This window comes from Zootoca vivipara, chromosome 7, assembly GCF_965207765.1.
Source record: "Zootoca vivipara chromosome 7, rZooViv2.hap1.1, whole genome shotgun sequence".
NCBI classification, from domain to species: Eukaryota; Metazoa; Chordata; class Lepidosauria; order Squamata; family Lacertidae; genus Zootoca; species Zootoca vivipara.
Genome location: NC_142590.1, coordinates 53,593,688 through 53,609,250, shown reverse-complemented (window position 1 = coordinate 53,609,250; position 15,563 = coordinate 53,593,688). Strand labels below are relative to the sequence as shown.

The 15,563-nt window shown below is 43.2% G+C and overlaps 1 protein-coding gene across 1 annotated transcript in view; it reads right to left on the bottom strand.

The window, feature by feature from the left end:
- Positions 1-15,563, bottom strand: part of PRELP (proline and arginine rich end leucine rich repeat protein) — a 33,859-nt gene that overhangs the window by 8,034 nt on the left and 10,262 nt on the right. The window contains exon 2 of the mRNA XM_035123464.3: positions 1,731-2,676. Coding sequence (XP_034979355.3) covers positions 1,731-2,661 — 931 coding nt within the window. The 5' untranslated portion in view covers positions 2,662-2,676. The remainder of the gene's footprint in view (positions 1-1,730; positions 2,677-15,563) is intronic.

Here is a 15,563-nt window from a genome sequence, read left to right as displayed (position 1 = left end):
CCTAATCAGTTCCTGTCTGCACTGGCTTACCCTCTCTTACATTGCCAATTAAACATGGCAACATTTCATTATCTGTCATGCTTGGACACCCACCTCCCTATCCAATTTGAGCAGAGGAGAGGTGCAAAGTGCTTCTCTCTGGGGGTGAGCATGCTAGTGGCTGAAATAGGAGGGCACCATTTTGTGGCCTTGTCTCTTTTTCTGCTCTTTGAGGAGAGGCAGCCATTTCTTGTTATGCCACATCCTGACGGCAGCCATTTTTGTGATTGGCACCCATGGCCCTTCCTTAAAGTTCAAAATATACCCACTGGGTGGTAGAAAATAACATTTTAGTCACAGTAGACCCATTTAAACTTAGTTCCTGTCATTAATTTCTGTGGTTCTACTCTGAGTAAACTTAGTTGAATACCACCTACACAGTCCCCCAAAGGCTGATGCTCCTTATATTATATTTTCCCTCATGTAGCTTCTAGCAACCTAAGCAGAGCAAAGGGCAAGGGTGGTGATGCCCTTTGCTGGAGTGCATCTCTAACTGAAAGCAACCAATGAAGTAATTAGTACCCTCAAACTGAAGCACTAATGAGACCCCATTACCATTTAGTAAAATATCTGCACCCACAAGTATCACATCCCTGCTGTGCAAAAGTCCTTTTATCCTTACTGCACAGATGGAACAACTGATGCTGTGAAAAAAACATGCTTATCTGTTCAAAAGAAATGTTAAAATCCTTTAGGTCTTAATCCTGACAAAACTCCCCAAGGGGTTAAGAAGTTTGGGGGTGCCCCCTGAAATGGGGCAAGTCCTGTTGCATTATTCTGGGTGATATCCAAGCTAAGTGTCAACTTCAATGCTGTGGGCTTAAGAAGAAAAAGCCCCGAATAAATCTGAGCTCCACATTTCCCTGCTTCTAAAAGTAGGTCTCTAGCCTTTGTACTTGCTAATAAAAGATGTAAAGTGTGACCTTAGGATAACCTTAGACTAGAGACTCCAAGGCGTGTGAATCTAAGTTATGAATTTAAAACAAAAACTTGTAATTTTAACACAAGAATCATTAGTCCTAGATCCTGCCTGTGTTCTGTTGAGCACGAGAGTCATAAATGTTGCATCAATGAGCTAGCCTGGTTCAAATGAAATGTTTTTGCCTTGAGCTGCCAGATGTGAATAAAGCTACTCAGAATTTAACTACATTTTCTCTCTTTGGAGCCCATTGTATAAGTTGGCTTTATTGGCCTAACCCACTGCTCTTCCAGAGTGCCAAAAGTTTAAAGCAAAGTGTGTGTGTGTTTTTTGGGGGGGAATAGCACTTGGGCCAGTTGTGTCATGGCTTATTGTTTCCTTTGCTTGCTAAGAATTTCTGGAAAGGATTCTGCATTCTTGCTCTCCTGCAGATGTTTTCAATCAAGCTAGCAGGTGGTGGGAGCTCCAGCAGCACAAACATCTGGGGGTGGTAAGGGCTTTGTTATTCCCATGACCGTGCTTGCGCACTCTGTGGGATGACACCTGTCCTATGAAATGACATGGGTTTTGCCCGAAAGTGTATGGCCCAAAAGCATTGGCTAGATTTTCTGCCTCAGATGAAAAGTATGGGCACTATATATCTTGACTTGGGCACCATTTGCTGCTTCACCTCAGGAAGCAAAATGTCTTGGACTGGCCTTGATGACCATTCTTAGGTGGCTTGGTTCTGCCACATGTTCTCCTTTAGGCCTAGCCATCTCTGCTGACTCACTTTCAATGGAATTGTTATTCAAGTAGAGGTGCTCCAGCCTGGAGTTGATGTAGGGGATGTTGGTGAGGTTGTTGTATGCCAAGTGCAACACCAGCAAGTTAGTGAGGTTGAAGGAATTCTTGGGCAGTCCTTTGTCGGAGAGCTTATTGTAGTTAAGCCTAATGAAAGCCAAGTTGGGGAAATCTTTGAAGTAGTTGTTGGGGATGTCTTCGATTTGATTCTCATCTAGGAAGAGCTGGTGGATTGCATTGGGAACCGAAGGTGGCATCTTGTGTAGCCTGTTGTGAGCTAAGTTGAGCTGCATGAGGTTCTTGAGCCCCTTGAAAGTATTTTTGTTGAAGTTTCCATCATTCAGCTCATTGTGATGAAGGTCTAAGAGGATGAGGTGATTCAGGTTGTTGAATACACCAGCAGGGATCTTGGAGATCCGGTTCCTGCTCAGCCGAAGTTGTTCCAGATTGGGAGGCAAATTGTTGGGTACTTCCCTAAGATGATTCTTCTCCATGTACAGGAACATAAGGCTTTCCAACCTATCCAGCACCTTCTTGTTCACCTTCGCGATGCGGTTGTTATCCAGATTAATCCACCTCAGCTCTGTGGCATTCTTGAAGGACTCCTCAGGAAGCTCATCAATGAAGTTATTCTGCAGGTAGATATAATGGGCCCTGGGTGGGAAGATAGGAACTTTTCTCAGGTTGCGGCTATCACAGTAAATGGCTGAAGGGAAATCTGGAGGGCAGAAACATTCTCTAGGGCAGTCTGGGAAAACTGAGGGAGGTCCAGGTGGCAGAGGCGGAGGCAATTCTGTCGGTTCAACTGGTTCAGAGGGTGGAGGAGTAGCACGCTTTCTTCCAGGCTTGCGCCTCTGTCCATTCACCTCACAAATCAGCACGAGAATGAGTGGGAAAATCAGTCTGGCAAGCCCCTTCATGGTCTAGACAGTTGCCTGTTAGAAGACAAGAAGAAACCATTGAAAATTGGACCATGACACATACATATTGGAAATTAACTTAGTGTTGCTATCCTTTTCTCCAGGACTGGATTTCCCTGACCAGAGTACCTTTAGGTGCAAAAGTGAAGTGTGTGTGTGTGTGTGTGTGTGTGTGTGTGTGTGTGTGTGTGTATGTGTTTTAATGGCCAGTAGTACATAGCTTATTTGGTACACAACTTTCTGTGGTCAGGCAGTGGCATAGCTAGCTGCTAAGCTGCCCGGAGCAGCGTGCGCACCCTAGGGGTGGGGCAAGCTGCCCACAGAGTGGGGCGTGACGGGACAGGGCATGCTGCGGAGCCTCCAAGGAGTTCGCCTGCCACCTCCCCTTCAGCTGTAGGGTGGTTGAAGGGGAGGCGGCGGGCAGACACAAGCCCCATACTGCTGTTTCAGGCAGTGTGGAGCCTGCAGGCACCCGAACCACCACATCACACCCAGGAGGGACGCATGGCTTGAGCATGCTGCAGGCCCCATGGTAAGCGCCGCCCCCCACGATGTGGGGCCCAGTGCACAATGCCCCCCCAGCTACACCTCTGCAATCCTGTATACCGGGGGGGGGGGAAGTAGAGAAAGTTCTTCAGCTCAAAGGCCACATCCTCTTCTGGCCAACCTTATGGGGGCCAGTGGCATCCAGGGCCAGAGGCAAAAGTGGGCAAAGCAATGCATGTAGATCTTATATTTGTGCTGGAGGCTGGTTTCCACACACACTCATACACCCTGCTCTGTCCTCCAGCCAGGCAATGAGAGGCATTCCAGCCAGGGACAAAGATTTAAGAAAGGTATGACTGGTAAGGAGTTGGCTGTTAGTGGTAAAGAAAAAGGCCAAGGGTCATCACTAAATGAGTTATGCTCAGAGTAGACCTAGTGAAATTAATGGACCTATCTATATTCCACCTTTTTAGGACAAGGTCCTGGCAAACTGGCTTTCAAAAATTAGTATTACAGTACAACAGTACAATAAATGCACATCAGTTATAGACAGATTCAGCCAATACTGTATAAAATAATTCAATATTTTTTTCCTAGTCTTAAAGATCTTAAAAGAGAGGATTGGTGGTTCATGCCCACTCCAGATGGCTGTGGGCCGGATTCTTGCATTGTAGGAGGTTGGACTAGATGACCCTCGTTGTACCTTCCAACTCTACAATTCTATGATCCTATGATAGTTAAACTCTGTATAGAACTAGAATTGGATACAACCCTAGGCTTTGAGCTCAGGTACTTTCTGGTAGAGCTCATACTATATTTAGGAAAAATCTGCTTAATTTTCAAATTTCAACAGTGAAATATTGATGTTGAAATTTGTTATTTTTTACATTAATTTGTTTTTATTAATTTAATGATTTTAATTAATAAATAAATTAACTAAAATGTGTTGTTGCAAATTAACTATTGAAATTACTTCCAAATACTAATTGCTACTGCATGTCTGTTGTCAGATACTGTCAGCTGCTGAAAGCTACTGTACATGTCTGCTACTGCATGTAAGATGCCATCAAATGTGAATGAAAGTCATCAGATCAGAGGCTGTTAAAATAAAGGATCAAGATCGGAATTGTCGTATTTGGACTAAGAGTATTGCAGCAGGATGAAATAAGAACATCATTTCCTGAAATCCAGAACACGGGAAGTCCTTCAAAATTGTTTAATTTGGTATTGGATCATTGGCTTTTTTAATCGTATTATAATTTGGTGTTGTATTAATGTGGCTTTTATTGGATTGTTATAAATGAAAACTAATAAAAATAATTAATAAAAAAGATGCTATCAAATGCTGATCACATCAGCCAACAGAGAACTGTCAAACCTCGCAAATACTTGTACATCAAATGTGGATGCCTAAGATATTCAGTAAATGTTTGGAGAACATGCATACAGCCAATAAACAAACAAGGAATATTTGCCACAGAAACTAGAAGAGGAGAATGCTAAGGTGTGGGGTTCCTTTGCTCCATTTTCTGGTTCCTTGACTCATACTTTAGGGAATTAGATGTACTGCTTTATGGTGGTAGTCAACTAAGTTGCACTCAGAGCAGACCTAGTGAAATCTGTAGTCCTAACACAGTCATGTTCATTAAGTTAAATCGGTCAACTTAGTTGAATACTGCACTCAATATCTTCAATTTTCATAGCTTTCTTTTCATAGCTGTGGATTTGTGAACGAGATAAATGTGATCCCCGTCTTGCAGCCTGGCAACCCAGCCTGCTGCCTTGGATCAGTGCCACTTGTGCCACCAGCACAGCTGGCTTCCAGCCTTAAGTACAGGAGGGTTCCCTGGAAAAGGGAGAGCACCTGCCTTTACCAAGGGCATTTCCTAAGCTCATGAATACGTATTGCAGTGCATATATTTGGTTTTTGGTTTTTCATAAATCATGTGCTTACAGCTTGCCATCTCGTCTCCTTTTTACGATACCAAAAGGAAGTGATTTGCACAACAAACCCTGCAGTTGAAAACCGTTTAGGCCTGTTATCTTATTTATATACCTCTTTTAAAGAATTATGTGGATGGACAGCTAATGCTGTAAAACATACAAAGTTCTCCATTGTATCTTTTCCTCCCAATCCCACAGCATTCTGTACATTTTAAAAATGGCTGTTTTATTGATGATGGTGATGATTACACTCGGACAGCTTTTTAAGTACTGTATATGTTTTTGAAAATCTGAGGAGCACCTGCTAGCCAGTTCCATTTTCAGAATACCTCATTTTTCAGCACCATCCTTTCAATTGTGTGCGTTTCCTTCATCTTGAAAACAAAGAGCACATCTACCTTGTTTGCAAGCATAAGCATAGCTAACCTCTGCAACAGGACTGCCCTTCCCTTTATTGCTTGGAAGCTGGGATACCACACTGCCACTGCTAGAGTAGGTCTACCGTAGGATAAATATCTCACTGAAGAATAGAATCCTCTTTTTAAACAACCATCTGGCCCTTATTCTCAAGAGTGTCGGAGGAATAAGAGGGCTTCTCATGGTCACAGCTGTGAAGGAAATGTGAGCAAATTGTAGCCTGTACAACAATGTCCTTGTTGAAAGCTGTAAAGAACCTGTAGGTGTAATAGCAGCTGAGAAAGGTGCAGAGAACTGCTGTCTTCTTACTGAAAAGCTAATGCCTACCATTTCTTCATTTTTCATGTCAGGAAGGGAAAGGAGACTCATGCACCTATACCTATGTATTTGGACTGTGGCTCCTTTAAAAAAAATTGCTTGCAGGATTTGATGGGAGGCATTTTAACCTCCCATCCTGCCCTGTCTGAATCCTGTGCAAAATAACACAACAGCTTTTGATCCACCCAAACGTGCATCTTGCACAAAGCCAATTGTTTGCATGGGAAAGCTGAACTAGAGAAAAGAGTGCCAATATACACAATGATTCTTTTTTTAAAAAAAAAAAATCTTATGATGACTTCATTTACTCGCTCCTGTTCTCGGCTTGTGATAAATCCTAATAAGTATTTGGGGATCTATCTAATTCTGGGTCCAAATTGTTTTGCATGGTAGCACTGAAGATTGGAATTCAATTGCACACCCGCCACTATCCTACTTTTATTAGTGTATCCTTTAAATTTTTAAGGACTTATTCATGCTTAATTGTGTTGCTAAATCTCTGCTGTGCTGTGTCTCAAACGGCAATTGTGATTCATTTTATTTTTCATGTTGTATCCTAGCCATATTTAGCTGTGCCACCCAGAGAACATAGGAATGTCATCAATAAAAAGAAAATAATACTCAAATTATGAAATTAAGTTTTCCCCTGCATTCCGTCACTCCATCCATCGGGCTTCCTAAGGACTTGGTTCTCATTAGGCATCAAAGCAAGAGGCAGATTTTTCAGTATACCAAACACAGCTCCAATTATGGCCAGATTTTTAAAAGAATGTGACACACAGAGAGAAGGGAGAAATGCTTTGGACATCTGGTCTTTAAAACCCCGAAGCACAAGGCAGCTAGATCCAAACAGGCACAGTGGTTGTCATCATTAAAGCCATGCAAGGGAAATGGCTGGGTCCAAGTGATTTTGCAACCGTCAACTTATTAAATCCTTAGCAAGGCAGAAGCAATGCCGAGGTTCCAAGGTTGCAAATATTCCAACACAATGTATGTATCTGGCAAATGTGAATGCAAATTGTCAGAACATATGGAGAGGAAAGGGAAAGTTGCTTAGCTGGGGTGTGATGAGGTGGGTGAGGTTACTTTCTTGGTTTCCTGGCATCCTCCTACTGAGCGTGGAAAAATCCTGACAGCTTTGAACCACAGTGTTTCACTTCAGCACACATGGATATTTTAACAGCACTGCCACCAAGCGCCTCCACTGAAATCTGCACCACACTTTTTCTCTCAGTTGTAAAAATGCACAAGCAGAGCCTAATTAACTTAGGAGCCTCAAATGGTGCCAAGGGGCACTGGAGCCATTAGAAGTTCTGCCAAAATGGTTTATTGCAGCTTTGGAACACATTCAATGGAAATATCGCCTTAGTGATCTATGCTTAATATGGAAGCTGACTCACAAGACAATGAATCAGTACCAAATAGTCTTAAGGGTGCTGTCAGGCTCTCGACTACAGCAACCAGCAAAATAGGAGCAAGCTTCTCCCTTGGGCAGAAAAGAAATGGTTTCAGGCCCATACGCTGTCAGAAACTTCCTTTGCAACCATAGACAAGTCACTGTGCTTGCTTTGGAAACTTGTCGAGAGTCCCTTTGCAGAATTGTATTGTAACTTGTTCCAGGGGACCCGTGGCCCTTCAGTTGTTGGCTTTTGAAAACAAATCCAATCACAAGATTTAAAGTCAAGGGACCATGTTGCATTTTGCAGCTCCTTCTGCTTATTTCACCTAAGAACAGCTCCGAATTGTGGTCTATTAGAATGTATTCTGCAATTGATCACACTGGAAACACTGAGTCAAGCTGGTGTAACTCTAGTCTAGGAACTGAAAAGTCTCCAATAAAATGCACAGGTAGTGCTCTCTCTCTCTCTCTCTCTCTCTCTCTCTCTCTCTCTCTCTCTCTCTCTCTCTCTCTCTCTCTCTCTCTGCCCCCATGCAGCTCTTTTGGATCAACTGACAAATCCCAAACCAGGGCCAGACTCTGATAATATGGTGCCCTAAGCAAGAAAAAAACTGGATACCCCCCAATATTCATCATTTTCACAATAATTATTTTTGGTACAGCTGCTTTTTATGGACCCTCTCAGTATGTACCTGTACAAATATAGGTGACTAGGTGGCCCTGCCACGTGTTGCTGTGGGTTATTTGTGTGATTTCCCCTACCCTGTGCCGATCTATGACGTATCCCTGTGATTCCCCCACTCCTCCCCTCACCCCCGGCTTATCCCTGTGATTCCCCCCTCATCCCCCTCCTTCATCCCTGTGAATCCCCCAATTCTGTCCTGATCCATGACCTATTATGCCCCCTCTCCCCCCCACCCCCGGCTTACCCCTGTGATTCCCCTCCTCTCCTCCGTCCAACCCCCCTCCCCCGGTTATCTCTGTGACCCATTCATTTTACACACAATCATTCCCCCAATGCGCTTGTTCTGTAAAATTTTGCCCTGTCCCAACCCTGTCTCCCCTACCCACGTGTGTTATGTGAAATAACATTTATTCTACCCAAAGGCACGGCCCTGTAAAAGGGCCACCTCATTCAATTGATTCTATGCTGCAGCCTATTCGCCCACCCCAACCCCCCAACCCCCACCCAGGCAGGCCCCTAAATCCACTCAGCCTAGTCTGCCCACACACCACACACACATATCATCATCATCATCATCATAATTTTGTGCCCCCTAAGCTCAGCACCTAAATGTGGCGCTGCCCAAACCCAACTGAACACACACAGAGAGAGATTTCTAGTTTTTAAAGTATACACCTTTCATTCCATTAAAAGGGCCTATTCAGAGCCTATTCCAGTCATGGCAATGGGCCCAAATTGTCCTGCTCTGACCCATATGCCACACTCCCCCTCCTATTTGTACCAAGACCCGCACACAATGAGCAACCCCAGAGATAAACAGAGTTGTGCACCTCTGTGCCACACAGGCAGGCAGACTTACTCTGTCCTATTCATTTCACTGTGGCAGAGCAGTGCACATATTGGTTGCTCTGCTTGCTGTGCTGTGCAGCCTACCAAAACCAATATGTTCAATTTCCCCACATCTGGGAACACGGCCTTTGTAATTGAAGCAAGATAAGAGAAATGTTCTGAGCTGTAGGGGATTTCTGAAGAATCAGATATATGAAGCCTGTGTGGCTTAACTCTATCTTATAATAGTGCTCGCAAGAGTCCATTTTTGCTGACGCCGGGCAGTAGTGTTTTATCGGGTGTACTAAAGAAATGCTTACAAGCTGACCATTTTCAGTTCTCTAGCCTCATGCTGTATAACCAAGTTCCTTATTGCTTAAGATGCTGCTAGTGAACTTGGATATCATTAGCCTCTTTTCCATGTATGTGGAATTACAGCTCATATATGGCCCACTGGATGACACTTGCTACCAAAAGAGTAACCTTCCAGGTATAAAAGGGCACAGAAGTGGCAACAAGTCAGATGTTAAGTCCAGAGATGATAACACTAGTAGTGAAAGAAAGGGCTCATTGATGCTTCCACTTGTCCCATGCTTGGAAAACATGAGTCCAAGGGTTTCCCGCTTGCTCCCTGCTTTCTAGGTACAGGTCTGAGCAATTTTGCCTTTGCTCTGACATTTTCACAAGGAAAATCTGGTCTTTAGTGTTAAACTGGAACAATTAGCAATCAGCGGAAACCTAATTGCCGTTTGTTCCAATTCAGTGCTAAACTGCAGCTTTTCCCAAGGGAAAGCATTGGGGCAAACAGAAGTGTGGATGACGAAAGAAAGAAAGAAAGAAAGAAAGAAAGAAAGAAAGAAAGAAAGAAAGAAAGAAAGAAAGAAAGAAAGAAAGAAAGAAAGATAAAACCCCTGAAAAACATAGGCCATGCTTATTTGAGAGCTATATGGCTTAAAAATGAAATCATAGTCCCACTCTATTCTACCTTGGCCAGACCACATCTGGAGTGCTGGGTCCAGTTCTGGAGCCCCAAATTTAAGAAGGATATGAACAAGCTGGAACATGTGCAGAGTAGAGCAACCAAGATGATCAAGGTTCTGGAAACCAAGCCTTATGAGGAATGGTTGAAGGAGTTGGGTATATTTAGCCTGGAAAAAAGGAGACTGAGAGGAGATAGGATAGCCATCTTCAAATATCTAAAGGGCTGTCTCATGGAAGATGGAGCAAGCTTATTTTCTCCTGCTCTGAAGGCTAGGACCCAATAGATTCAAGTTGCAAAAGGAGACCACGACTCATCATCGGGAAGAACTTTTGGCAGTAAGAACTATTCGACAGTGGAACGGACTCCATTTGAAGATGGCGAGCTCTCCTTCATTGGAGCTTTTTAAGCAGAGGTAAGCCCTGAAAATTAACAATATAACTTAGCTAAAGTGGGTTAGAGGCCTGTAATCACAAGCCACATTTTTTTATAATACCCAGACATGGTACTGTGACAATGGATTTTTGAAATTTTGACAGCATTTGGCCCGCCTTTGAACAGACTTGCTAAGCAGATAGGCTTCTGCAAGAAGGAAGATTAGCAGTCAAAGCTAATCTAAAGTCAATTCAGCGGAGAGACACTTCCATAAGATTACAGGATGGTGTGTGAAAATGTGTACAAAGCATCTTGCTACTCTCTTAGACAAGTCATTAGACTGACACAGAACTTGTAGTCTTGATTACATTGGCTTAAAAAAAAAGAAGTAGTACACAGCCTCGCCCTGTGTTTTCTTACTTGCTCGAGTGACATGGGTCAAAATGATTTACAGAGCAACCTGGAACTGTAGCCCTGGAAGCCTCTCACATACCACTGTTCCAAGCGTGTTAGTTAATTTCCCACAGCTGTTGTTGCAAATGTAATGTGATGGTGCAGAAATGTTCCATGCAATACATCGGAAGTTGGGGATAGCGCTGGAAATATTCAGTGCAATACACAAAGGGGTCCCGGAGTTTGTGTGTGTATGAATCATGTGCTTAGCATACTGTGGGACAAATTTACAGATAAAGCTACGAATAGCCATGCCTGGACAATGCTTTCTCCTTTTCAAAGAATAGGATAAGGAATAAAAGGGAAGGGAGAGGTTAGAAATATTCGCTTGACAGTTGCTTCTCTCCCCCCCCCCAAAAGAAGTTCATCTCAGACAGCTGGATTTACACACCTGGTGGTGTGTTAGCCATCACCACCTTTTTATGGCATTTTTGCAAGACAAATGAGGCCACTGGAGCTTTGTTATAGGTCCCTGCAGTGGGTTGCAAACAAGCAATCAGTGCAGAACACAGTCACAGCCTCCATTTGACTCCATTGCTGTTCCATCTGCACCGGCTACCAGTTCATTTCTGAGCCCAATTCAAAGTGCTTGTTAGTAACTTTAAATCAATAAACCAAATAGCCTGGGATTAGGTAGCTAGAAGGACCATCTCCTCCTGCATCAGGGGTGGGGAAACGGTGGTCCTCCAGCTATGGTTGAACTTCTACTGCCATCATTTCTGACTATTGGCCATGTATGGCTGGGGATGATGGGAATTGGTGGCCAGCAGCATCAGGAGGGCCACAGCTTCCCCATACCTAGTGTAGAGAAACTATTACACGACAAAGGTCACAGGCTGATGCCACAGAAGAGTTCATAACAATGTGCTGCTTTCTCTTTCAGGGGGCAATCACACATAGTGCAAGATTATTTTTTCAAGTGCACTTGTGAAAGAATCCCTGCTTAGCAGAATCAATATTAACAATTTCTATTACATGGCAGCAGCTTCTGTTGATTCCTCAGAGAATTCAGTGTTGCCTCCACTTCCCTTCCCATGAGAATTCTGGTACTTCACATTCTTTCTCTCCCAGATCTTTTTTCTTTGCCTTTCTCAACTACAGTGGTACCTCTACTTACGAATTTAATGCGTTCTGAACGCACATTTGTAAGTCGAATCCCATAGGAATGCATTGGGAGAAAAAATTGTAAGTCAAAGCAACCCTATCTAAAAATCCGTAAGTAGAAAAAATCCTATCTAAACCGCATCCAAGATGGCGGACGGAGCTCCATTCGTAAGTACAAACATTCGTAAGTAGAGTTATTCGTAAGTAGAGGTACCACTGTAGTCAACTTTTCCCTCCCTTGTGATTCCAATGATTACTGACCCTATGCTGCTATTCAACTTTTCCCTAAGCTTAATAGCAGCATAGGGGAGCAATTTCTATCAATATGGTGGAAGGGGCAGGGAAGATATTAAGCTTTCCTCTCCCAGCAATTCCATCCCTGTTTCGCTGCTCAACTGACTGGAGAACTGCTGAGAATGGTGAAAAGTAGACTGGACTGAGGCTATGTTGAGGACCATATAAGATTAGTCTGAGGGGCAGAAACAGCCCAGATAATAGCTAATTGGGGATTATGCATAATGACCAGAAAATGTACATAATTAAATCAATATATGCACATTTTCTAAAGCGAGTTGGCGACATGTGCACACTTCCTTCTTCATGGACAGATTATGTGCACACTCTCCATGAAACCTTGGGAAGTATGTACAAGGCGGTCATGACACCTTGTCTCATGGGCTGCTCCTATACATTCAAATATACATATTCATTCATTCATTCATTCATTCATACACACACACACACACACACACACACACACACACACACACACACCATTAAAACAAAAACACATTTTAAAATCACCACAATGCCAGAACCAAGTGAAATAAGACACATAACATAGTTACAGAGTCTAAAATATAGCTTCATTTCCCTTCAGTGCTGATAAATTCATCTCATTTTAAACGCCCGAGGGACTAAAAAATGTTTTAACCTGGCATCTTAAAGCAGTGGTGGAGCTACCTGCTCTGGCACTGGGAGTAGCGTACATCTGGAGGCATGGCAAACGGCACCCGTTCCAGGGCGTGCATGGCAAGTGGTGAGCATCCCAGTAGTGCACGGAAAGTGCTGAGCGTCCCAGGGGGCGGGGGCACCCCCCCGATGGCACCCAGGGTGGACCGCTCCCCTGCCCCCACTTTCATCTGCCAGTGTCTTAAAGACAGCCAAACGGACTCCTCCGTGAGGGAATTATACACTCTGGGCACTCACCCCCTTTGTTGCCAATAGCGGTGGCACTCTGAGAAGGGACTTGGTGGAGGATCTTAACTTCCATATAGCTTGGTACTCATAAAGCAGTCCTTAAGGTACCTGGTTCCAAAGCCATGACAGACTCATAGCTTAATACCAACGGCTTGAATTGTCTTTGGAAACAACATACCCAGCAAAAATAAATAAATAAATAGATAAAAATCTTGGTGAAGACACAGGAGAATTATGAAAGCCAGGCTGTACAACTCTCTAGTCTACAAGATCACATTGTTCCCTTTCTTTGTGGGCTTCAGGCCAACACATTTTTTATTCTGGCATGCTTATAGTTTGGCTCATTCCTAAATCTCACTGCTGAAAAGTATACTGCTGGTTACCAGCTGCTGTACTGTTTTTGTTGCTTTTTAAGGTCACAGTGTGATTGTTCTTCAATTATGGCGCTGCTTTCTTTGTGAGTTGGAAAGTCAGGATATAAATAGTTCAATTAATAAATGAAACAATAAAACATGGAGTCCATTAGTGGTCCATTCCCACAACAGTTGTTTTTTTGTTTTGTTTTTTGCAGCATGTTCATCAAAGAAACTGATTGCCTCTCCTCGCTCCTCCACATGCAGCTGCTGGGTGACCTTGGGCTAGTCACACTTCTTTGAAGTCTCTCAGCCCCACTCACCTCACAGAGTGTTTGTCGTGGAGGAGGAAGGGAAAGGAGAATGTTAGCCGCTTTGAGACTCCTTTGGGTAGTGATAAAGTAGGATATCAAATCCAAACTCTTCTTCTGACCCCCATGTCCCAGTCTTGAAATGTACTGTCCAAACAGCCAAACTGCTTTCCTTTTGGGGCTGCTTATGGCTTTGCTGCAGCTGAATTAGTATTTATTGTCACTTTAGTGTGGTTAATAGTATGTTAAGTTTTAATTGGGTTTTCCCCCCTTGCCTTTTACTGATTTGTAAGCTGCCTGAAGAATTGGGAAAGTGGGGTAAATATAATCTTAAAATACATAAAATATATTTTTATATATTTTTCCGGTATGCTCTACTAATACCATACCAGCACTATAATGTTCAAAGCTTCACTGATGTTAGCAAAGTTTTCAGGTCTTAAATTAAAGCAAAGGAGGTGACGTTAAACCACATGCCGTCATTCAGAGGCCATATACGGACAAATCTGGTAGTCAATGCTGACATAGTAAGAAAACAATACTGTACCTATGATTAATTGGTAGACATAATAATAACAACAGTGTATCAAGTCAAATTCCCTCTGTGGTTCCACATTAAAAATAATTAGCTTACAGGGCATCTGAGATCTGTGTATATTCTGAATCAGCTGCCACCAAGCCTTGGCAAATGGCTAAAATAGTTTATATTCCATCATAAACTAGTTAGATGTTGCCTCAAATGCATGGAGGCTGGGCAGATTTGGCATGTCCAATACTGCTGCCCCACCATGGAATGAGTTTCTCTTGAATATGCTTGAATAATGGGATCATCCTGGGTATTTTAAAAAGATACTTCACTAATGAAAATTCAAAAATCTCTGCAAGCATATCCCATATTGTCAACAGGACTGATAGAACTCTAATGTGGGTGGTCAAGAAATGTCTTCTAAACTCATTTCCTAACCATGCTGAGCTTCCACATAGAGATTTGGTCCACATAAGGACTTCTGCCTATATCCAGTGAACATAGGCTCTGAACACAGGATTCCTACCCTTTATTTGTCAAGGGTAAAAATCACGCAAACATAGTCATGGTTTATTGGACTGTCTGTGTAAGGCCGCTGTGCAGATGTGAGTTCCAACACGTGACGGTCAGATACAACAAGGACATTGGGCAATTGGTACAATTCTCCCCTTCCCATGTGTGCAGCTTTATAAATGCTTTGACTGCCCATGCAAAGTAAGATAGAGCTACTATATATTTATGGGGAAACTGTGGCCCTCCATATGGTGTTGGACTCCAATTCCCCTAAAAGCCTCTCGTAGGCTACTTAATATTGCAGAGCATGGAGGTTCTTTTCATTATGAAAGTGACTTTTTGAACCTGCACTGTAGCTTCTTGTAAGCGCCTACACCTGGGAGTTTTATTCATCTCAAAAGGCCTCCATTTCTAGAGGGGGGGGAATTAAGCCTCTTCAAGTGAGATACCTTCAAAATCTGAGTCCCAGATGACGTCTTTAGCATAGACTCCAACTCCCATCAGCCCCCGCCAGGATGGCCCAATGGTCAGAAATGATGGGAGTTATAGTCCAGCAACATCGTGTGTGTGTGCACAGGCTTCCCATCCCTGCTTTGAAGGTTGCACAGAACAGCAAAAAGGGTGAGAAAAACTGTCCCTGCAGTAATTGCCATTTTAACATAACAATCAGAGGTTCAGGAGCCCCCCCCCCTCTTATGCAGCTGGTTATCCTAATCTCCACCCTATTTAAGGTGCTTTACCAACTTAGTGTTAGCATCATTAGCAATTGGTGGACAATAGTTTTAGATTGTTAAAAGCATTTGGAAGCTTCTAAAAATTAGACTTTCCACGTTCAAATATGGCTTGCGGTTTTAAAAAAATGGAATATTTTGCACCAGTGCTGTGATTCTCTACAGTCTACTAACCTCAGCATGTTTCTTTTCATCAACTGTCCAGCATACAGCTAGGAGTCCAGCTGCCACTGACATCATGTATGCAGCCAGCCAACCAGCCAGGCTCCATCAGACAGCT